Here is a 21,661-nt window from a genome sequence, read left to right on the forward strand (position 1 = left end):
CATTGCTTGCAAAAGCTGACATATGTGCTCTCATGATCTGCTTTGTTGCTCCATTTGCTGTCAGGAAATCTTGCTCATTTGACAGTCAATTTAGGTAGTGTTTGGTTGAACTGCGAGTTGGAATGGAATAAAAACACATGTAGAAGTACAGAGTCCAGATGGGCCAGCCTAGCTTCAAGTCAGAGCACAGTGCCTGAAACAGACCCATGCTTATGTCATCACCCTCGCCAATGAACAAAAATAACAGATCCGCACGGCCGCACACATGCAGGTGCCACAGAGCCTCCAGTTTCTCTATATGAGATGAGATGTACAAACCCCCAACCAAATCCCGCAAAAAAGGTGGTCTAGTATATGTCTCCCTTTGATCAGTAAGCTCGAGCACTCTTTGGCCCTTCATACATCAAAACTTCTAACACTACTCGGTTCTCACACCATATTGGGCCTTTGGGGCAGAAGAAGGTTGTAGAACTTGTCCTTCAAGAAGAAGCTCCGACCTTTGTTGTCGACTGACTTCTTCCACCCGCACCATCCACTATTCACAATCTTCTTGAGGTCATCAGCACCAGTGTAGTGTGGATCAAGGATGAGGAAAGCACAATCACCACTGGCTTCGTTGTAATCAACTCCCAGAAGGGTGTAAGCCAAGACTCCACCACCTGCATCAGTTCCCAATATAAAAAGCGACCGATCGGTACAGGATTAGTGTATGTATTCATGCAATCAAGTGTAGCCACTTTGAGATCATTTTCTCCACGAGTTATCCAACTCAATTAATGACAACCCTTATGTCACAATTAATTAATGCTATGGTCATTTCTCGTCATCAGAAAGAGTGGCATAGAAGACCTCTGAAGTCTGAAGTGCTTTATATATACCACATGCAGTGAGGTTAATTGACCCAGTGTCTTTGGGAAGATATCACATCAAAGTTTTATAGCATATTGAGATGAAGGGAGAATTGTGATTTGCATTTGCTTAATATCTTATTGCAGCCGTGAATAATTACATGAAACAAGAAACATATAGAACCTCTAGGCAAAAGTACATACCAATCATCACAGGAGTCCCCTGGGTTTCAAAATGCACTGCAAGTTCTCTGCATTTTTCAGGAAGCTCATCACCAGATCTTACGTTAATAATCTTGCAACTAGCCTGCAAGATCCACTTTCTGTTAACACATAGTATGATATTAACGCAGAAACTAATTAACTTTATGTGAATCAATTACGGCCTCCATATTAACAGTCCAACACAAAAAAAAAAGATAATACAAAGCACATTCACCACACTGGTGCAGCCTTGTATGCAACAGATCTTAGGATTATCCAAGTCCACGCAAAGGGATGTTTTGCAGCTTTTACAATTTATTTTGGAGGAATAAACAAATGCAAACAAAACCAGGATCTCAACTCAAGACCTTACCACTGTGGTATACATTGGTTTTTGCACTACGCGTGGCTACAACCAAATGTTATACATAAATAGAGACTGGAAATTCAAATTATTTTTTCACTTGTTTAAAATTTTACGGACCCACAGAGAAATTCAAATTTTTTTCCAAAATTGTTTTCCCTGGATCAGATGCATCATCCGAACTGACAGAGCAAAACCGACCACAAGACCAACATCCAAACAGAAATATATGCTCGGAAACACTCAACTATGTTGTTTCTAGGTTTACAGGCAGCACTGCAAGCAAGCTTCAACTACATGAAAACTGAAATATTACAAACTGCAGTCCTGCATTGATGGTTTGATGCCCCCAAATAATTCAAGAAGATGCATGGTGAACATGAACATTCTCAGACCATGTGGTGAACTGGTGTTATCCAAGTTGATGATGCTCATATTGACAATGCCAATTCTCAAAGTTTTGGGGTAGCATGTGAGTTCATTGCAAATCCCAAAAGTAGTGCAGAGTTCAAGACTTGAGGGGAATCAGGTCATCTGGCCTGGGAGGCTCAGATAGTCCAGAGCAGGAAAGGAAAGAGAAGAGAAAACACAGGAAACTAGAACATGTTTTGCATAGTATCGTTCATTTTACAACCAACACGGCTTCATTTATCCTTTTGAACACTCAATCTGACTCAATCGTACAAGCTAACAAGTGCTGAGACCCGCCAAACACACAACGGCCTATTGGATAGGTTGTAACTTGTAAGCCAATAATTACGAATTTGAAGTATTAGATAATGAGAATTTTCTAATGCCTAACTCAAAATATATATATACTAACCAAATCTCCCCATTCTTAGAATAGAAAACCATCATAAAACATACAGTTATTCATCAACTGGAAGGTAACAGAAACTCACACCAAGCAGTTTGTCAAGCACAAAGCTTAGTTCAATCGCTCCAATCCATTCACGAGATCCAATAAACGATGGATCCTTGTCACCAATTTCAACAAGTACTTTCTGTATCTCCCTAATTAGAAAGTTGGAGAAAATATATTAACTGCCATTGTAGAAAGAGGTTCTCTTAAAAAGTATGACCTAATTATTCAAACCTGTGTGAAGGAACATTTATAGATGAATACTGTTGCAATCTGTACCAAGACATGATTGTTTGTAGAGAACGGTAAGCACACCCCCATCCCTGAAATAGGAAGATAACTGAGCCCTGTCACCACTCACCAGTCATCATAACAGAAGCTCAGAGTGAAATCGTCCTGAACAGATGAGCTACACAAAACAGTATCCTCTTTTAAAGGCATGCAGTATGCACAAAGCTACCCCAAACTACCCAAACAAAATAGATTGGTATTATATCAGGAAGCCAAGACTATCATTATCATGATACTTCAAATTATTGATCAACACACAAGAGCAACTTGTTCGGAAACACAAAACCGTAAGCTTGGAAAATATCCAAAACAGAAATTCCAGCATTCAGTCTCATACCAAAAGGTTAATGGTATAATGCGAAACTATAAGGCACCAAAAGGATCCACCCTGTATTACCAACGTTTGACGTAGTGGCGGAGCAAGCAACTTTTGGCCTATTTACTATTCTTACTAAATTCAAAGAATGCAGTTGCGAGATTAAAGAAAATGTGAAGTACAGAGCGTCCTTCCTTAATTTCCTCCTAGCTATGCATGGGAATGCGCAAAAGATACCTACTTACACTAGAGAACTAACCACAAAACTAAAATATGACGTGGAACTAACAGTGCAGCAATTTCAGGAAGAACTTTTCAAATGCATCTCGTCAAATGTTGTTCCCTAAGGCCTTAGCCGAAGAAAAGAGCACAAACAAGCATAATAAAGCCTAAAACATGGGAATCCTCGGCAAAAATGTTTATGACAACATATTATTTTGGTTATAGATTCAGAAGTAACAACAGGTATACATGAACTAAATTATCCTTAGTGTTGGATTGTTTGGTAAAACACCAACCAGAATGATATGTGCAGTCAGATTAGATGTCAACGGGTTGGTCTGAGAAGATTGCAAGTCTTGTTGCTTTACAGTTTTGCTAGCAAGAAATAAAAATGTAGAAATATGAAGAGAACTGAAACATACAGCTATGCGGTGGGGATCGGCATTCCGCTGTACAGACTGAACAAAACACTCAAACAGCCCCTAAATCTTCTATAACATATGAGGAAGTCCAAGTACAATGGAAAACATTTACATGAAACAAATTGATGCAAGAAAATGATTATATAATAAAATGCTGCAGCAAAAAACAAACATTACATTGTCATCAATACCATCATGGAGGTAATGGTAGTACTCATATGAACCGTCAATCAACGACACAATTCCTCCTGATACTGCAATAAACATAAAATTAAACCGGTTATCCCATTAGAGAGAATCAGTATATTTGATAATTTGCTCAAAATTTAAAAAAATAAAGCTACTACTAACCACCACTAGATGGAATTTCTCTGTGAACATCTCGAAGCAATGAGGAACCTGGAATCAATGACAGGTAACAACGGATGTAAGGAAATTATTTTCTAACTGAAAGATAAAGACAACTAAGATATAATCCAATTATCCAACAGACTATAACATATGCATATAACTGATACCATTTCTTGAGGAGCTTTTATCTCTCCCTCCGATGCCATCAAAAGTTACTGCATTAGAAATCCGTAATAAAGGACGGTCTAAGGGCAGACCAAGCCTGCAGTGCAAGTTTCTTCTCAATTCACCTGCAAATATATAATTAAGTGATTAGGTTCAAGATGCATACACTAATAATACGAAGCAAGTAAGAAATTAAAAAAATACAAGCATCACAGACAGCCAATTTCATACTTTGCTTTTCCTCAATCTCCCCATATCTTGTGTCATATATAGCTGTTACAGGAATAAGCAATCCAGGAGGAATAAAATGGTACGGACAGAGCTGCAAATGATACGACAAACATTATGTAACAAAACCTGTGAAGTTTTGGATTGCAACCAAATTCATGTCAAACACCAACAGTTTATGTGTAGTGTATGGACATTAGAAGAAGAAAAATACACATGCCAGCAAATTACCAAGCATGAATTTACTTAACTTATCCACGGAGCTCCATGTTACTCTATTATTATTTTTACTTCTCTAGTTGCATTACAAGTAGTGAATTTCAAATCTCATGCTCCAAACAAAACTTCACACTACAACTTAGATTGGCAAGCATGACAACAGGTATATATCTGTGCTCGTGTGCACACATGTAGATTTTCTTCATGACAAATCAAAGTCAAAAGAGGACGTGATAAGTTAATGGAATTATTTAATATTACGGTTCCAGCTGGATGGTGTTCGTACTGAGCAACTGATGCAAGATGCGAAGGGCCCATTCGTCTAATAAGATAATGTTTATCTTAACTTTTTTATTCCTAGTTGATCTTTATCCTGCTGGACCTGGTGGTGCTATACTCTGCATGGGCGAGTGACCTCCATTAGCACACAACAATATTCAGTTCAGAAATGAACTAAAAATTGTATAGAATCTGATAATTGCCACTGCTACCAATTTTGTTAGGTCAGACATGGAGCATTGACCAATAGCTTTCATACAATTCCCAGGATCTGTTAGACTGCTAAACCAGGTCCTTAAGATAAAGAGCAGTTGGCAGTTGGCACATCACCAAGCATCCACTTAAGAGTTTCATATTACTATGCAAGAACCACTTTAACACGTGATTACATGCCCAAAAACTCGCAAGTCTATGCAAGTGCTAAGGCTTATGCAAGCATCGATGCTCAATTTGTGATTCCATTTCTATCCAATGAGGCAAGAAAAAAATATCGAAGCATCCCAGCTTGGAGAATAGGAGATATGCCCTCAGTTTTCATGCATGTTAGGTCTTTATTCTAATAAATCGCACTCATGGTTTTAACTGTATGTTTTAAAGAACCTTTGCAACTCATGCAGTGGGTTCCCTATATTATTGTAAGATTTCAGATCTAATTAGACCTTTTTTTTTCTTTTTTCTGGATTCATAGGTTTTTAAGAACCTTTGAGTAATAATATATTAGAGCCGGTGGCATTGTACATCTCCACAACAATGTCTAGGCAACATGTTAAGTGAACCCTCCAAACAATCCATGCTGTTCATTACTTCATTTTGTATTTGTTAGTACCAGGGTAGTGCATTACCAATTCAGTCATAGTTACAAAACTACAGAAAACACAGACCTGGGGTTGTTGAGTTAGGAGCTCTGATACAATAGCCTTCCTCATAATGCTTAGCTGATCAGCTAATCCCGGAATAACAAGCTCAGATACAGCAGCTGCTACAGGAACATCTATAGAAGTGTAGCATAGTATATCTAGCTTCAAGTTGATTACTCTCAGGGTAGTTGATGGTGGTGCTGATATCAAACATGAACATATTTTCAGCAAGAACAGATGAGCCAAATGTGAAGGAAAAAAATGCATACATATAGGAAGTGAATGTCCAGAAGTATAATCCTGCTGACGGATTTCGCTACAAAGAAAGTGTGTATTTTGCTGTAAACGTCTAGGGAAAAAGGCCAGAGGCTTTACTACTGAAAAGAAGAATAAAAATATAAGAAAATAACTACCTGGAAAGTACTTTACCACAGGGATAGGGGCACCAGCCTTTGAGCTATTGACCGATTGATTGGATAAGACAGTTATTTGAATCACATCTGCATTCTAGCAAACAAAACTTTCAGAGACATTTGATCAAACATAGTCATAGGATATAGAAGTACAAATTCAGAAATTAAGTGCGTGTCCATCAGATGCCTTGCAACTTTCAAGACAGTCATTCATACTTCATATATTTTATATTTCCAAAAACGTCATTGATAAATTCGAAAAGGTTTTCATGAGATATGTTACTCTCAAATACTGAAGATACATATAGACAAATTTGATGCCTGAATAAACAAAAGCGAGAGAGGCAGGTATCCAAAGTTGACAATGTCCACAAAAGTTAAAATTCTTCACAGTTGTCATTAGTCGTTGGAACAAATGAACAAGTACAAAAGTTTAGTTCAGACTCAGCTTACCTCTCTTGTCAAGGAGAGGTCGTACCTCTTTGTTGGTAAGAATTCCGAACAAGATCCAATTTTTGCACTGCGCTCATTTGCGCTTAGATTGGGTAGATGGGAAACAGACTTCAAATCATTGCCATGTAAGATAACAGACTTCCGGGATCCGTCAGATGTTGCAGTTGGACCTTCAACTAGGTAAGAGACACAAGGATCTCTGAGGTTAGCAGCCGTAGATTCAATGAGTGAAGAAAACCTTGCTTTAATGCCTGCAACAACACATCGTACAAAATCATGCCTTTCGTTGCTAACCAGGGTTTCTCAAGTGTAGCGCTTCCATGCGAGTAAAGACTACATACTGAAATACATTCACAACCCCCTCCCTACATGTGCAATTCCCAGCAAAATATTAGCATGGCAGCTAAATGTAGCTTTTTACCATGTGAAACAAAAGCATACTAAGCTCCAGTGTGCATGAGTGCGACCAGCATTTTACATCATGAAGGTGTAACACACTTCAGATATGATTTCACACAACAAATTAAGCTAGAGAATTGGATCATACAAGTTCAAACGGACCGCAATTGTCGAGAAGAGAGGCCAACATTTACCAGACATGTCATCAGAAGGGATGTAGAGTGGCAGCTGCAGCGGCAGCTCGCAGCGCAGAAGGCAGCCCTTCTCCAGCAGCAACCTCCCGGGCTCATCCTCCCACACAACCTCCTGTACCTCCACCATTTCGGACCCGTCGCTCTCCGCAACACGAAATCGAACCTCCCCAGTGGCCGCATCCACGCAGCCTCCAACCATGCCATGGCTCGCCCTCTCGCCGAACAACCGCTCCCTCAGCGCTAGAGCCAGGTCCAGCGCACGACCGGCATCCGACTCGAAATCGGCGCTCCCCACGAGCAGGCCCCCCACGATATCGAACCCCCTCACGAGCAATCCGCGGATTTGGTCTGCACGCCGCATCAGAGATCGTCAGATACGAGAGACCACGACTGGGCGGCTAGCTACAGAGGATCGAAGACTATCAGATTGGTTGTGTTCAGGGTTGGGTGCGAGAGACTTGCCTGCTTCGTGGGGAAGATCGGGGGAGAAGGGGCCATGGTCGGATAGGGAGCGGAGGCAGCGGAGGGCGACGGTGACGGTGACGGGCTCGAGAACCCGAGGGGCGCCAACGAGCCATCGGAGGGACGGGGAGGTGGAGGAGAGGAGGGACTTCTTCGGGCAGAGGAGGCGGAGGGCCGGGCGGCGGCGCGAGCTTGCTGCGGCAGCTTCCATCGCCGGCGAACTGGGGAGGAAGCACACACTGGCTTCGCGTGAGTTTTAGTCGGGCCCGCTCGGCTGAGGCAGGTGAACGGGCCGCCGAACAGTGGGCCGTGGCCCGTGGCTGGTTTTCGAAAGAAAAACTATTCCGTACAACAATGACCTAGGAGGGTGAAAAATGTTGGAATTTGGTCTAAAGCCCGTTCATGAAGTGGAATTAGGTGAGTGGGAATGAGAATAGTCATACCTCTCTAGTTTAGAGTGAGTGAGACCAACATATAAGCGATGTTGCTTCTCACCTAGTAAGCAAGTGAGTAAGAAAAATCCCCACGTATGCTCCTCCTCCTCCCCCGCTCGCCTCGCCACGTGCCGCGTTTCGTGGATCGAGTTCGAGCCGTGACGGGTCGGTGTGGGGCTTCTTATCTTTTTGTCACACGCGCGAGATATTTTTGGAATTTGTTACGGACGACGCATGCAGATTTTGTGGAGTCGGTTCAGGTTTCCTAAACCAAACCGACCTATAACTGCGTGACTATATATACAGTCGTCCCGTCCCTCCGATCGGTACGCAACACAACCGAGCTAGAGTTTCTCCTATCTCTCGCTTTTGCGCCGTCATCGTAGTCTACCCCATCCCGAGCGCCGGCGTGCACCAGCGATCGGGAGAGCAGGTCTCCGGAACCTTTCGCCTTTGCGATCATGTATAGGAGAGAGCGAATAAGGTTTTTGGGAAGCGCTCCGCGTGACTGCTCGCTTCCCTGCAACCATGGGTCATCTACCTCCTCGAACCGGCGGGTGCGCGACACGCCGCCGTCTTCTTCGTCAACAACTTTGTCAAGCGAACGCAACAGCAACGGCTTTCTCTCCACCGCAATAGTACATATACCGTGATTCGATCAACTGTTTAGTTATGATCTGCGAGATTATACTATTGGTGATTGTGCTGTTGAATACCTCTAGTATATTCGAGATGTATGTGCTAGTTGGTACTGTCGTCATGATCTATATTATGGAATTAATCATTAATTTGTTATTCTCGAAATTGATTAATTTTCCAAAAAAAAAACTAAGTATTTTGGAAGCAGAAATCCACGTACAGAGAGATCAAAAGCTGTCTTGAGTTTGCCTTTGCGTTGATAATGAAGTAACCTGACGTAATGTTTTTTATTTCTTCCTATTAAGATAAACAATGAAGGACTTGAAAACTCTCCTTCTTTGGCGAGTCATTATCTTTTTATCACAATATAAAGATTGCATATATTTGCATCCATCAGCTCAAACCAAGAACATTATCCATCTCCAGACCTTGTTGGTATCACTAAACGGTGCACAATTTGCATCCATCGGACTTATCTTAGTTTCCATATTTTTCGTTCTTCGATCTTAATTTTACACATTCGGCGAAATGGTCGAACACCATGTGTTCAGGGCGGGAGAGAGGTGACCTCGGCCGGAGCTCAAACGGTCCACGTGGCGACGATAGTGGTGCAGTCCGAGCTACCAACTACCAGATCCATCGTGCACGCCGTAACGAGAGAGGCGGCGGGTCGGCCTGCGTGGTCGTTGGGGACTCACGGTGGCAAACGACCAGCTGCGAAATGGGAAAGGACAACAGCGATTCGGTGGGGAGGGACGTGCACGCAACGATGAGAACAACGCTGGGTCTCAAACGACGGCATAGCAGCAACGACGAGTTGGCCCGCTTTGTTGATGGTCCCACCTAGTGGTGGTCGATCGACGACTATTCCGTGGGAGGGAGGAGATGCACACATGAGAAATGAGGGAAAATGGCTAAGTCGCTCACACGTGGTTCCCGTGTATTTGAGTCATGCGGGTGTAAAACATGATCTACAGAGATTTATAAACCAAATGGATCTGCTTCCTAAAAGTTACGATTTCTACAAGATATCTAATCTATAACCAGGGTGATGTGAATATCAACTTCTACCGAAGATCCGCTACATCATCCGCACAAGGTGATCCGAAGAGTAGAGTTTGACGTGACATTTACAGCACAAAAGGAATTGGCTAAGATGAATCTACCGATCAGATGTTACGAGGTCTACAAACATAGGCAGACAAAGTGAGGTGTTGTGTAGATACAAAGTTTATTGAAGATGCACTAGTGGTGATAACCTTAACAAACAACAACTGTAACAATACCAAGCATAGAACTCGTCACTAATTTAGTAGGAATTTGATCTTTGCCAGTTTTCATGTCAACAATAACATAAGAGCAATATTGCGCCGCCTCGACAATGGCAGCATTCCCCTGCCGCGGACCAGGCCCCCGCCGCTCTGGACGAGATCCTCCGGACCGCACCTCCTTCCACTGCCGTCGCCAGCCCCAGGAATCAGGTAAAGATTTCTGGCTTTCTTCCTGTACTGGTTGCACTGTTAGCTTCAGTTAACCGAGTTAGGTATGTTAGTCTATCAGTTAAGTTCAGAGTTAGGAGTTTGATGATTTTTCTTACCTTGCGGTTGATTATGGAGGTAACCTTTATTTTTACCATAACCCTGTATGCTTTTTGTAAAGAATTACTATTATTATAATCATGGAGAGATAATACTATGAATTCACTCCTTTTATCAATTTCTTCAATCTGATCGCTAATGAACTTCTTATTCCTTCTGAAATAACCCTCATAGTTAAAGTTCCAACCCTTCAACACTTGCCTAGCTTTCCTTAATTTCGGCTCTATGATATCAGCAATGCCAAACTTTAGTAATAATAATGATCTTGCCAAACTTTAGTAATAACAGTAGGGAGATCAGCCCCTAGTAAACCAACTCATTCAAAGCGACAAGGTCTATTTACTTCAGTTTTAATCTGACCATCCTTCAGCACTAGTGGTGCATGATCGGAATAGTAGGGAGATCAGCCCTAGTAAACCAACTCAATTCAAAGCGACAAGGTATATTTACTTTAGGCATTGTTTGGATGTAGGAATTGAATTGATATGGAATGCCAAATAGGGCTGCAAAAGTGTGACCCTCAGGGTACCCTTTGATCCTCCTTAGTTCAACCAAATGAACTAAAATTTTGAAATGACACAACTTTTTGAAAAAGTATTTCATTTGTTTGAAGCAAGCAGGATCAAAGGGTACCCTGAGGGTCACCATGTTACACTTCTAATGTCAAATCTGTGTGGTATTGGAATTGGCCCCCAATTCCAAAGCCATTGTTTGGATGTGCATGGTATTGGTAGTTGGAATCAAGGGTGGGATCCAATTCCAAATCATGTTTGGACGTACAAACTATGAAATTGGCAACTTTGTTGAGTTTGGACACTATACTATTGTCAAGAATTGTGTGTATATTAAAATGTTTATATACTTATTGTCAAAAAAAAAACTATTCTGAAAAAGCGATGACAAGGATATAATTATGACACCAATCGGCCAGTTCTTTTTGGCTTTGGACCGGGTTGTCCAAGAAACTGCACTCCCCCAGTTTTTTTTTTATCGGGTGTTTGGGATTGGGAAGCTAGTTGTTGTGGTTCACTCCTTAGAAACTGAAGGGCTTGGTTAGGTACAACGACATGCCTGAACAACGTGGGCGTGCCCCAAAAGTTATCACTACCAACTAAAAAAAACTACTCGTATGTAACTTTCACAACATGTTAAATCATCAATCACAAGCCATTGCTGCTCATGTTTAAAAGAACTGACAACAGACCTGGCTGTTATATTTACAATGACAACTATATACACAAGCTTTCTAAAGAGAAACAATCATATGCACAACAGATTGTTTGTCTTGCTGGGTAACTATTTTTACAAGGATCAGCTGAGGTGCAGAATGAGGCTGAACAGGACACACTCAAACTAAGTGTCTGCAAGGCAAAGAGTTAGAAATGCGATGGTTAGAAGTGTGCAACCGGAGCGCAAACAAGGTGCTGTTGCAACTGGACCTAACTGAGGTCAATTTCAACCCGCTCGGGGGCACCCCTCTCGTTTTGCTGCGCGACAAGTTCAGTACCTAGCTGTCCTTTGTCCCCGGCGCCGAATGCATAGAGTTTCCCTGACTCTGTCAGTGCAAATGTGTGCGCATTCCAGTATATGGAATTTGTAAGGCTGACCTGCACCACCCTTTCATTGGTTCTCTTCAAAGAAGTCACCAACTCAGGGCTAAGGACGTTGCTGTGCCTGTTGTTGCCCTGGAAAAGCAAAGGTGGTAAAGAAAATGGTGATGATCAACTCAGCAGCAGAAAGAGAAGAAGTTACAGAGTACCGAAAGGACTCGCATGAGCAAAAGAGAAATCTGCTTACTCTTACATGGAAAAGTTAATAGGTTTTTAACTATACACAAATATATACTTCCTCCGTTCCACAGTTCTTGTCTCAAATTTGCCCAAAAATGGATGTATCTATTTCTAAAAAGTGTCTAGATACATGTAATATTTCAACAAGAATTATGGAACGGAGGGAATACATACTTAAGATAAACACTTCATAAAGGTTGGGTAAACAGGAAAACACGATCAGATAGCAAGAAAAAAATAAATTATTCACTTCCGGTTAATAAACTCTGGTTACTTGCATCACACTAAACAAAGAATCTTGCTGGAACAAATAGAGTGAATGATTTATTTCTTAATTATCATGTGTTATACTATTTCTTAAATGGATGAAACGGATAATAATAATAATAATAAATGAAATTCAAATCTCTCCTGTAAATTTACAGCGGTATATTGGTGGCAAAAATTTTTTACAGTGATATAGATCATCGTGGATTATATATATGAGGATGATGATTTGCCACCTTAGTGACTCATTTGTGATTGCTGTGACACATGGGATGGTAATCTGTAACGAGCCAAAAGTTGGGTTGGGAAATAAGTAACTGATACCCCATCAATTTAATATTGGATCATTTAATGTATATGATTCCATATTATTTGCTGATTACCTACATGTCGAGAGGGTATACAACTAAATGCATGGTGTAGTCGTCTTGCAAGTTGCAATTGCACATTATGTTTTTCACGTCAGAACTATTAAAAGAACTGCACATAGGGAAGTAGAAAAACAAAATCAAAATTAAGTTGCATGTTTTGTTAACCACTTAGAAATAGGTGTGTGAAGATTGTGACTAACCTCAATTATAGTATTGTGGCCAAGACTTGATGATTCGCCACACCCAAATGAGTAAACATCACCTTTATCCGATACAACAAATGTGGTGTAATCTCCAGTCGCTACATGGACAGCCTTCACACTGCCCAAGGCCTCAACTACTTTTGGAACAGACTCACATTCCTCATTACCATGACCCAAGCAGCCATAACGCCCCCATCCCCAGGTGCAAACACGTCCATCCTTGCTCACAACAGCAGCATGCCAAGCACCAGCAGCGACCACCACTGGCTGTATATTCAGAGTCTGGAACTGCTCAATCAACCTAGGGTATTTCTCATCAGTTCGTGAGCCATGGCCAAGCTTCCCTCCTAAACCACAACCAACAGAATAAACAGACCTGGATAAAAATTGAGACTAAACCATTAGAATAGTATCTTGTTAGACTATTCGTTCATGTCGAAGATATGATGTGGTTAACTTAAATTCTAAATCACTTCAGCTGTTGTTCAAAAGCACAACAATAATTCAATGAGAAGTCTGAAATTCTGTAGACATTTCTTCATTCTAATAAGAAGAAATTAGCTCTTATCATTCCAGAATAATTTCTTTAAGGGTTATTGATAAAATTTAAATTGTACATTCCATTAATACATTTAAATAGAGCACCTATCCTTCCTATGTATAATTCAGAAGTTATGGTACAAGTAAACAATGACATTTCCAATGTTTATATCTCTTATGTCCAGGGGTTTGCATTCTATAAGAAGATACATTGTTAACCTTGATTACCTATCAGTTCCATCATTGTAAAATTAATCAAAGTGTGAGGCTAAAGGCAGATATGAAGAATCACATTCTTAAATAAAAGAAAAGGCGTGTCAGACACCACATAGATGAGCACATATTTGCATGCTTGGGGTGGAAAATCTTACATGCCGCTTGGTTGGCATGCCAGAGCAAGGAGATAGCAATAGCCTGCAGCTATCTGCACAACTGGAATGTTCTCGAGGGGGCCTGTGAGAAGATGAGGCTGCACATCATTTGGCTCTGTTTGATGACCAAGTTTCATGTCGCTACCCCAAGAAAATGTATATACACATCCCTCCCGAGATAGCACTGCAGTAAAGAAGTTCCCTATTGCTGCCTGTACAATGTATATGTCCTTCAATGATTCTACCATCTGCGGGGTAGTCACAACCCTTGAGCCTTGAACCCCATATTCCACCTCTCCAAAGGAATCCTTCCCGAATGCATACACCCTACCAGCATCACTAACGAGCATTGTCCGTCCTGCTCCTGCTGCTGCTTGAATAATTCTAATCCCCTGCAACGATCTACAGGAGAACCAAACAAATGCTTAGCACTCTGCTCACAGACATTGGAGTCATGTTTAAATTCACAGCAACTGTAAATTTCAGAAGCACCTGATGGGACGCGGTCTCCACTCTTCTTCTAAACCATCATGGCCAAGTTGACCAGAGTTGTTGGATCCAAAAGTGTACACAGCACCGCTTGTTGTTACAGCGATGCTGTGACCAGGTCCAGCAATTGCCTGAGATTTTTCTCGCCGACAACATGCTTCACCTGCCATTATGAACCTAAGAACTAGCTTCCAACTCCCACCACAGCGTTGCTTAAACATTTCTCTTTCTTGTGTAGTCATATGCTTAAATATAGCCCGTTTGTGGCACATATCCAACGCTGCGAGCTCCGACATCGGCAATTGGAAGTCGGGAGGGAAATTGGCAGGCTTCCTGAAGAACTTGCATGTTGCCTATTGCAAGCATAAAGCTCATCAGCGGCAATATCAATTCTACAGTGGAGATAAAGAAAGAAAATCTACTTGCCTCCAAGTGAGCGAGGTCCTCAGGTTCTACATTGCATGATGTGAGGACATGGAGGACAATTGATGGGTTTGCAGCCAAGGGGAACTCCCCAGGAGAAGAGTCGCCAAAGCAATGACGCTGCGATCGCTGAAATGATTGCTGCAGCGGAGAAACGAGGGAAAGTGTATCATCCACGATGAGTCGGAGGGGAAGAGAAGAGGAAGCTCCACTGCTGGTCGTGGCGTCCATCTGCCACAGCTGGATCCTGCACTGGCCTCTGCTTTAAATTCGAACTTGTGGTGTTCCTGGTTTCAGGCCTCTACACCAGAGTGCATTGAAGTGCAGGACCATTCTGCAGTGTGAAATGCATTAATTTAATATAACCATGACATATACCTAGAATAATTGATCGTGGCTTACTTCCCCAACAAGCTCACAAACCGTTGGATTTGTTTAGCAACACTAGATAAGTGAATATATATTATTCGGCCAAATCAGAGAAGTGGATGAGAAAGAATCACCCAACACATGTAATCAAACAGTTATATACTATATAATCGAAACTATTGCATGAGTCAGTCCAATCAAACAGAGCACATCCTTTAAAAACAAAACAGATAGAAATGCCATATTATACTGACACGCAAATATGCACTAAATCAGGTGCAGAACACGCTCCAGGGATCGAGGAAAAGAAGAAGGAAGAAAGCAACTCTAATCATAAACAGTATCCAAAACCCAATCAAGAGCAGTACAGCTTGTTGCGAGGCTTGCACCAGCAAAAGATTGCAGAACAGTGGGAGGCTTCATGCAGAAGAGGACCATGGAGATGGTGCCACAGCCACACTCACAAAGAAAGCATATTCCGCCTCACTCCCCACACCCCAAAAGGTCCACCTTTCCTAGCCTACCCAACAATTATCAACGATATCCTGAGTTCATTGCACACAGGCAAGATTCCAAACTGCAGCATCGGCGGCAAAAGATGGCAGCCACTAACTGTCTAGCAGCCACAACCGGACCAAAGAACACAGGATCCGTATCAAGACACCGGAATTCGGCAAAAGAAGAAACAAAAAAAAAACTCCTCTTGAGTACAATTGACGAAATTCACCCAAGAAGATCATCGCCGGCACGATCGGCTCAGATCATCGGAGACAGGGACTCGAAAGCAATCCAAGGAAACAATCCCGCGCGTAGCTACCCAGGAAACGATGAAAAATCCTTACCCCCCTCAAACAATTCCCCCTCTCTCCCCCCATGTTCGCGGATTGGGCTGCGGATTGAGTCAGGACACCACCATGGGTCGATCGACCAGCTGGGTGGGGGGAAGGAATCGATCGATCCTGAGGTTGGAGAAGCGTGAAGCCAATCAAGAATGGGTAGGGGGGGATGTGGGAGAAGGGACGGGCTGGGACGACTCTCCCGATAATGATGTGGGGAGAGAGAATGAGGAAGGAGGTTGCTGTTTCGATGGGTAACTGCGCGGATTTGTGTATTGCTTTCTCCTTTTTTTGGTGCTCCTCCCTCCGCTCTCCCTCTCTGGCCGGAGGATGGAGGCTTTCGGCTTTCGTCGGTTGGTTCTTGGTGTCTGGGATGAGGTGTCGGAGCCTAGGGGCGAAAGGCGAAGGCACCCTTCGTGTCTCCGTTCTACTGCTTCTCTTGCTCTCTCTGCCATATCGACCACGTGTCGTACAGTTTGCGAGGGGAGGCACTGACAGGTGGGACCGGTAAAGGGGTGCTGTGACTTGTGGGTGGGCTTAGCAAGGGGCTGTTAAGGTCAATCATCAATCAATTAACTTCGATGAGAATTTTTCTTCCTTGTTCTCTAGTGTCAAGCAACGTCTTGTATACAGTTCACCAAAAAAGAAAACGTCTAGCTTGTTAGTCCATATTCAGTTTGATGCTTACAAGGAGCGATAGGGAAAATCAGCTGACGTAACACATAACAGTACACAAATCTCTTGTCATTAAATTATTTAGGATCACGATCTGGGCAAATGATTTTTCTGAGTCAAGTCTCCCAAAAAATCGAGCGACAAGAAGCCAACAACTGATATACAATCTCTTGCATTAGCCGGAAATCAATGAGAATTTAGATCTTCCCGAGGGTGTAGAAGTATCAAAACTGGCATGTGTCCATTGGAGGCCGATCCTTTAGAAGGCCAAGAATGGGTTTCCTGATTAGTCTGGCTACTAAATTGTCGTTTGAGCAATGAATTATCCTATGGTTCAACAACAACCTTTCGGATCCATCTCCAGATGTAGTAACCATTGCACAGCACGGGGAGGCGGCAGGAAAGCAGCATTCTAAACCTTGCTATTTCAATCATAACTGAAGTAAACTTCAGTATACTTGTCTTATGTTGATATTTATCCTTGAATTACGAATGTAGTCCGAGATAAAGCGGTCATCGTCACCAGATAGTTGTGATACAACTGCAAGGATTTCTTGCTGGTCACTTTCTGTGAAGATCCGTGGAACACCTATAAGAAAAAGCAAAAAGTAATTCTAGCAACCACATTACTGTTTAAGTATTGAGGCAGAACTTCCATTTATAAAATAAATTACCATGGAAGCGTTCTCGTGCTTCCCCAGCCATCAGTACAATATCACCACTTCGCAGGAACATTGCTCTTGGAGCTTCATCTCTCGTTTTTCCTCCAAGAAGAAAAATGCACTTGCAACCCAAACTGACACAGCAAACAATAAGACACCATGTACAGGCTAGTAACTGAGTACACACTAATATATTGAAAATTATTGGTCAGCGAAATTCCAAATGATTGCAGTAATTTAAATTAGTGGATTGGTAATTATTTGAAGGTTCTATTTTTTTCCAAATTACTCGCAACATGAAACTAATGGGATTGATTTGTACCTCATTGGGTTTCCATAGTTGATGGGGAATGGTGGGTAATTAAATCGTGATGTGCAACATACATCATTGAAGCGACATGGAAAGTCGGATTTAACTGCTTGGATGACTGAGATCTTTTGGATCCGCCACGGCTCGTGTTTTTTAATACTAGTAGAGATGAAGTGAAGATCATGATCTAAGAAATAAATTGAACCATAGTACCTTATGCTTACAATAGGTTTTGTCCAGTCTGCTTCCATGTCATCAACATGGCCACCAAGCATGTCACCTACAAAAGTCAAAACTTAATACTTCCAATAGTCTATTGGTCTACTAGGTCATTAAATTTGTGACGAGACAAGCAACATACTTGGACCATAGTAGTTCACGATGGCGGCTTCTGCATTGAATTCTTCTCCAGAAGGCATGGCTGGAATGGCCATCTTTTTTGCTAGAGTAGCAAGGTGATCTGGAATCTTGTTATGTGGAAGTAATACATCATAGTTACGCTGTCACGATTGAAGGGTTTTAGAACAGGAGAAGATACTAATATGTAGTTGCAACCAAACGAATATCTTACTGTGCAAAGGATATGATCTTACTAAACTGTAGGTATCGTGCAAAAGATTACCATTATATTTCCCGCAAACAAACAAAAAAGTGATTGCTAGCATCAAGTTTCATGGCTGAATTTAATACAAGTTACAAAATGGTGGTATGGTATCAGTATATGATGTATGAGCACTGGGATTAGTTCAATATTATTTTCAAAAATCATCATGCTAAAAAGTAGCTTGCAAGGTCTATTGTAATCAAACAAGAACTTCAAGAAACAATTTTGTTATGGGCTTGAATAGAATTTTACATTTATAATATAATAATATATGATTACACCGAATGGTGGGTTTTGTACATGCAAGGCGGGTGAATTACATTGCTAATGGGAGTGGATTTTGTACATGAAAGGGTGGGTGGTTGAGTTAATAGTTTACCTACTTGTGCTTGTGCATCGTAAAAGATTCTCAAAACATTAATACTCCCTCTGTTCCATAATTCTTGTCTCAAATTTGCCCAAAAATGGATGTATCTATTCCTAAAAAGTGTCTAGATACATGTAATATTTCGACAAGAATTATGGGACGGAGGTAGTACATGTTTATCATGTTATAACATGAATAGCTACAAAAGGCATGCAAAAATATGATCAAAATATACCTTGCATAGATAATGCAAATGCACAACTTATTTATTGGACAGTTTACTTCAGGACTCGTCTTTTATGTACAGGAAAAAAATTGCATGAAATTTTGCCGGTGCGCAAGATTTAACATGTTACACACCTATTGTTTTTATTCTAAGAGTTTTCCAAATTGCGAAATTACCTAAACCCTAAACTCAAGCACCACCCTTGCATGTACATTTGCTTTTCCCGTATATTGAATTGGGCATGTATATATCAATTCAACCAAATTTTAAAGAAGTTACCAATTAGTTTAGTCCTGTATAAAGTATCAGAATATTTAAACGTCATCACAAGTTAAAAAGAACTCAATTCAAACAAGGAATGAAAATAAAGACAAATTTGTAATTGTTAGCACTAGAATAAATAAAAGAGGGGACGTACTTTTGACCAATCAAACTGCAAGCCAAGGGTGCTCCACCGAAGCTTGCGTACAAGAGTAGCAGCTGCAATTGACTTGCGTGTTTCCCCCTTTTGGATCTCCGAGTCTGCCACAAATTTGAATATTTTGCAACGTGTCTTCTCCCCATCATTACCTTGCTCCTTTCTTTCCTGGCCATCAGAACCTTCCACTTCAACAAAAATCTTTTGATTTTCAGCAGCATAGAGCAAGTCCGAAATTTGTCCATACATAGCAGTCAAGTTTGTTCTATTAGGAGGCTGTGGAAATGTTTTCAAGCTTTCCCTAATCCAATAGCATTGTTCCTCAGTAGAAAGAGCGCCAGGAATGAAATAGAATCCTACAAAATTAAAATGTGAAGAACATCAGTATATGTTGAGTTTGTGTCGAATATTATGAACGAGTTGGGTTACGTTTGGCCTTCGCCGAACATAGTTGGAGCGCAAAAGTAGTTGCAAGTTGCCATTGTTGCAATGCAATGTCGAATCGTGAGAACAAAATGCAGACTAGAACATCCAAAGCTTAAAAAACCTTCATACGACAGATTTCCAAAGGATCGAATAGAGTAAGAACAGGGGCAGTTGTGCAGTTACCTGGCCGATCCAGGAAGCAGAACACGGGCTTGACGAAGCCGGCGGAGTCGCACCTCCCGATCCCAGCGGGCAGCTCGCTAACGCCAGCAAGCAGCTCGTGGAAGTCGACTACCGCAGACAGGTCCCCGTCTCCGCCGCCACCGGTTGGCTTTCTCCTACAGCGCTTGAGAGTTCTGTCAGGGATTGGGGATTTCGGCGTAGAGACGAAAGCGAGTGCGGAAGGGAAGGGGAGAGAGACCTGGAGCTGGACCTGCCCTTCGGGTTGGACGGCTTGTAGAGCTTATACTGCTTCTCGGCTTGCCGGAACGCAGTGCGCTCCGCGGCGGTGGCGGGCTCGGTTTCGCCGTACATCGCCGGCAAGTGTGGCGCCGCCGCCTACTCGGGTTCTCTCTTTATCTCTCTCTCCTTTTTTTTTCCGGGGGAAGCCTGTTTGCGTCCTGGTCTCTTGGGCCTATACCTCAATGCCTGGGCATTTCTCTGGCCGGGCTTGTAAAAACCGACCGTCATCGAAGCCTGAGCCCAATTTGTTCCAAACTCAAGCCCAAGCCCGGCCCGACGGAAAAGCCCGAAGCGCGGCCCGAAGCTCAACAGTTCACAAATCAATCTCAGATTCTCACAGATCAATATTCAATACACATCATGTAATTTTTCAATCATTTTCAGAACAAATTCCCCACATCGCAGCCTGATTCTCATGAACAGAGGCATTATCAAGAAGCTTTAGGGCTTCCTCAGTTTCCCTGGTCAAAAGGCAAGCAGGACAGCTCAAGGCACATCATATCTCACTATCTCACCAGTTACCAGTCAGCATGAAGAAAATCACTATTAGGGCAAACTAAAAATCAACTGGCAGGGAATATAGGATGCGTTGCAAAACAACAAATTCATTTTTTTCCTTTGCAAGAATATAGAGAGAGGGTTAGAAGGCCGCAAGAGGAATAACTCACTTTAAGCCAGTATTTTCAGTGAAAAGAGTTGGTGCAGACATCACAGTGTGGAAAAAAGAACAGTTTTTTTTTCACATAAAACATTTGCCAAAGCAGAATATTGAAATCAATATACGGAGTATGTATTATTCTCTCTTTTCCATTATTTTTATTGAATTAAGACGTGTAATATTGTACTACTGCTGCTTGAAGTGAATTTCCTGTGCTCTCTACAGTCTCCTCACGTGGTCCTACAACAATCTATCTCATGCAGCAGAATAATAGAAATCCCTGATTTGGAGTGGAGCATTAAACCTTACCTCGTAGGTGAACACACTGAACAGCCTAACAATACATCTATGATGGATTGTACAATAAGCTAAGGAGAATAAATTTGATGCAACCTGTGCAAACTTGGATCTTGAATGCCGCACGGAACCAGAATCAAGCTCTAGACCTTTGCATTTGATGGCGCACATTCTGCTGAGGTATCGAGGTAACCTATTAAAGCACCAGCAGAACATTCATCTCTTTAGTAATCGACATGGAAGTATATATTGAATATTGTCTCCATATAAACAATTTTCCAAGAATTTGAATGAAAACAAAACTGGAATCCATTTCTCTAAAAGCAAATTGAGAGTGCAACCTGCAGCTATTGAATATCCCACTATTAACCATATTGCTCTAGGATTTGCATAGGTTTGTCTAATAACTTTCTGAACATATATTTGCATTTCCATAATCTCCATTAAGTTTTTCTCGTCCGGTTTCTGTTTCAGAGGCGATAACCAACTGGTTGCCACCAGAACCAGGTGTGGAAGATAAGACAGGTTTAGAGGTATTGTAGTGATACTCTCTAAAACATTAATGTTGAGGGTTCTGAAAAGGTTAAGGTAGCAAACATTGAATACACACACAAAAATATAACAAAATGACTTATGGGAAATCAATAAAAAATCAGCATACTGCCATACAGACCATT

General features: G+C 41.7%; 3 protein-coding genes across 5 annotated transcripts; all 3 read right to left on the reverse strand.

The window, feature by feature from the left end:
- Positions 1 to 89: 89 nt before the first annotated feature.
- Positions 90 to 7,826, reverse strand: LOC100838043 (probable Ufm1-specific protease). 2 transcript variants are annotated; one of them, XM_003578664.4, is made up of 13 exons: positions 7,550 to 7,822; positions 7,088 to 7,435; positions 6,495 to 6,745; positions 6,042 to 6,135; positions 5,653 to 5,828; positions 4,277 to 4,367; positions 4,048 to 4,170; positions 3,881 to 3,928; positions 3,707 to 3,783; positions 2,513 to 2,601; positions 2,319 to 2,430; positions 1,053 to 1,155; positions 90 to 659 (listed from the first exon to the last, which is right to left on the reverse strand). In XM_003578664.4, the coding sequence occupies exons 1-13, from the start codon at positions 7,758 to 7,760 to the stop codon at positions 430 to 432; spliced, it is 1,953 nt and encodes a 650-aa protein (XP_003578712.1). In that variant the 5' UTR covers positions 7,761 to 7,822; the 3' UTR covers positions 90 to 429. The 2 variants fall into 2 exon arrangements, 1 of the variants encoding a protein (XP_003578712.1); XR_001407999.2 differs by having other exon boundaries at positions 620 to 659; positions 2,319 to 2,420; positions 7,550 to 7,826.
- A 3,519-nt stretch (positions 7,827 to 11,345) lies between these two features.
- On the reverse strand, positions 11,346 to 16,269 carry LOC100838343 (ultraviolet-B receptor UVR8). Of its 2 annotated transcripts, none has more exons than XM_003578665.4 (6): positions 15,886 to 16,267; positions 14,678 to 15,008; positions 14,255 to 14,604; positions 13,763 to 14,164; positions 12,849 to 13,227; positions 11,346 to 11,905 (listed from the first exon to the last, which is right to left on the reverse strand). In XM_003578665.4, exons 2-6 carry the CDS (start codon positions 14,903 to 14,905, stop codon positions 11,660 to 11,662), a joined length of 1,605 nt encoding a protein of 534 aa, XP_003578713.1. In that variant the 5' UTR covers positions 14,906 to 15,008; positions 15,886 to 16,267; the 3' UTR covers positions 11,346 to 11,659. The 2 variants fall into 2 exon arrangements, with proteins under 2 accessions (XP_003578713.1, XP_024310781.1); XM_024455013.1 differs by lacking the exon at positions 11,346 to 11,905 and adding an exon at positions 11,936 to 12,757 and having other exon boundaries at positions 15,886 to 16,269.
- A 333-nt stretch (positions 16,270 to 16,602) lies between these two features.
- On the reverse strand, positions 16,603 to 20,658 carry LOC100838642 (alpha-ketoglutarate-dependent dioxygenase alkB). Its single transcript, XM_003578667.3, has 7 exons — positions 19,989 to 20,658; positions 19,751 to 19,905; positions 19,142 to 19,497; positions 17,888 to 18,026; positions 17,740 to 17,806; positions 17,229 to 17,350; positions 16,603 to 17,143 (listed from the first exon to the last, which is right to left on the reverse strand). Exons 1-7 carry the CDS (start codon positions 20,099 to 20,101, stop codon positions 17,004 to 17,006), a joined length of 1,092 nt encoding a protein of 363 aa, XP_003578715.1. The 5' UTR covers positions 20,102 to 20,658; the 3' UTR covers positions 16,603 to 17,003.
- Positions 20,659 to 21,661: the final 1,003 nt, after the last annotated feature.

This window comes from Brachypodium distachyon, chromosome 4 (assembly GCF_000005505.3).
Source record: "Brachypodium distachyon strain Bd21 chromosome 4, Brachypodium_distachyon_v3.0, whole genome shotgun sequence".
Classification (NCBI taxonomy): domain Eukaryota; kingdom Viridiplantae; phylum Streptophyta; class Magnoliopsida; order Poales; family Poaceae; genus Brachypodium; species Brachypodium distachyon.

What these genes read in the sequence shown, in the direction of transcription:
- LOC100838642 (XM_003578667.3), bottom strand. Translation starts at nt 20,101, where the DNA reads ATGTACGGCGAAACCGAGCCCGCCACCGCCGCGGAGCGCACTGCGTTC. An exon ending in AAACCTATTGTAAGCATAAG is followed by an intron (nt 17,351 to 17,739) that starts GTACTATGGTTC and finishes TTGCTGTGTCAG; the next exon opens with TTTGGGTTGCAAGTGCATTT. An exon ending in AGCACGAGAACGCTTCCATG is followed by an intron (nt 17,144 to 17,228) that starts GTAATTTATTTT and finishes TTTTTCTTATAG; the next exon opens with GTGTTCCACGGATCTTCACA.
- LOC100838343 (XM_003578665.4), bottom strand. Translation starts at nt 14,905, where the DNA reads ATGGACGCCACGACCAGCAGTGGAGCTTCCTCTTCTCTTCCCCTCCGA. An exon ending in TGGAGACCGCGTCCCATCAG is followed by an intron (nt 14,165 to 14,254) that starts GTGCTTCTGAAA and finishes GTTCTCCTGTAG; the next exon opens with ATCGTTGCAGGGGATTAGAA. An exon ending in GCCACAATACTATAATTGAG is followed by an intron (nt 11,906 to 12,848) that starts GTTAGTCACAAT and finishes TTGCTTTTCCAG; the next exon opens with GGCAACAACAGGCACAGCAA.
- LOC100838043 (XM_003578664.4), bottom strand. Translation starts at nt 7,760, where the DNA reads ATGGAAGCTGCCGCAGCAAGCTCGCGCCGCCGCCCGGCCCTCCGCCTC. An exon ending in CCCTTCTGATGACATGTCTG is followed by an intron (nt 6,746 to 7,087) that starts GTAAATGTTGGC and finishes GTGTTGTTGCAG; the next exon opens with GCATTAAAGCAAGGTTTTCT. An exon ending in ACCTCTCCTTGACAAGAGAG is followed by an intron (nt 6,136 to 6,494) that starts GTAAGCTGAGTC and finishes TTTGTTTGCTAG; the next exon opens with AATGCAGATGTGATTCAAAT.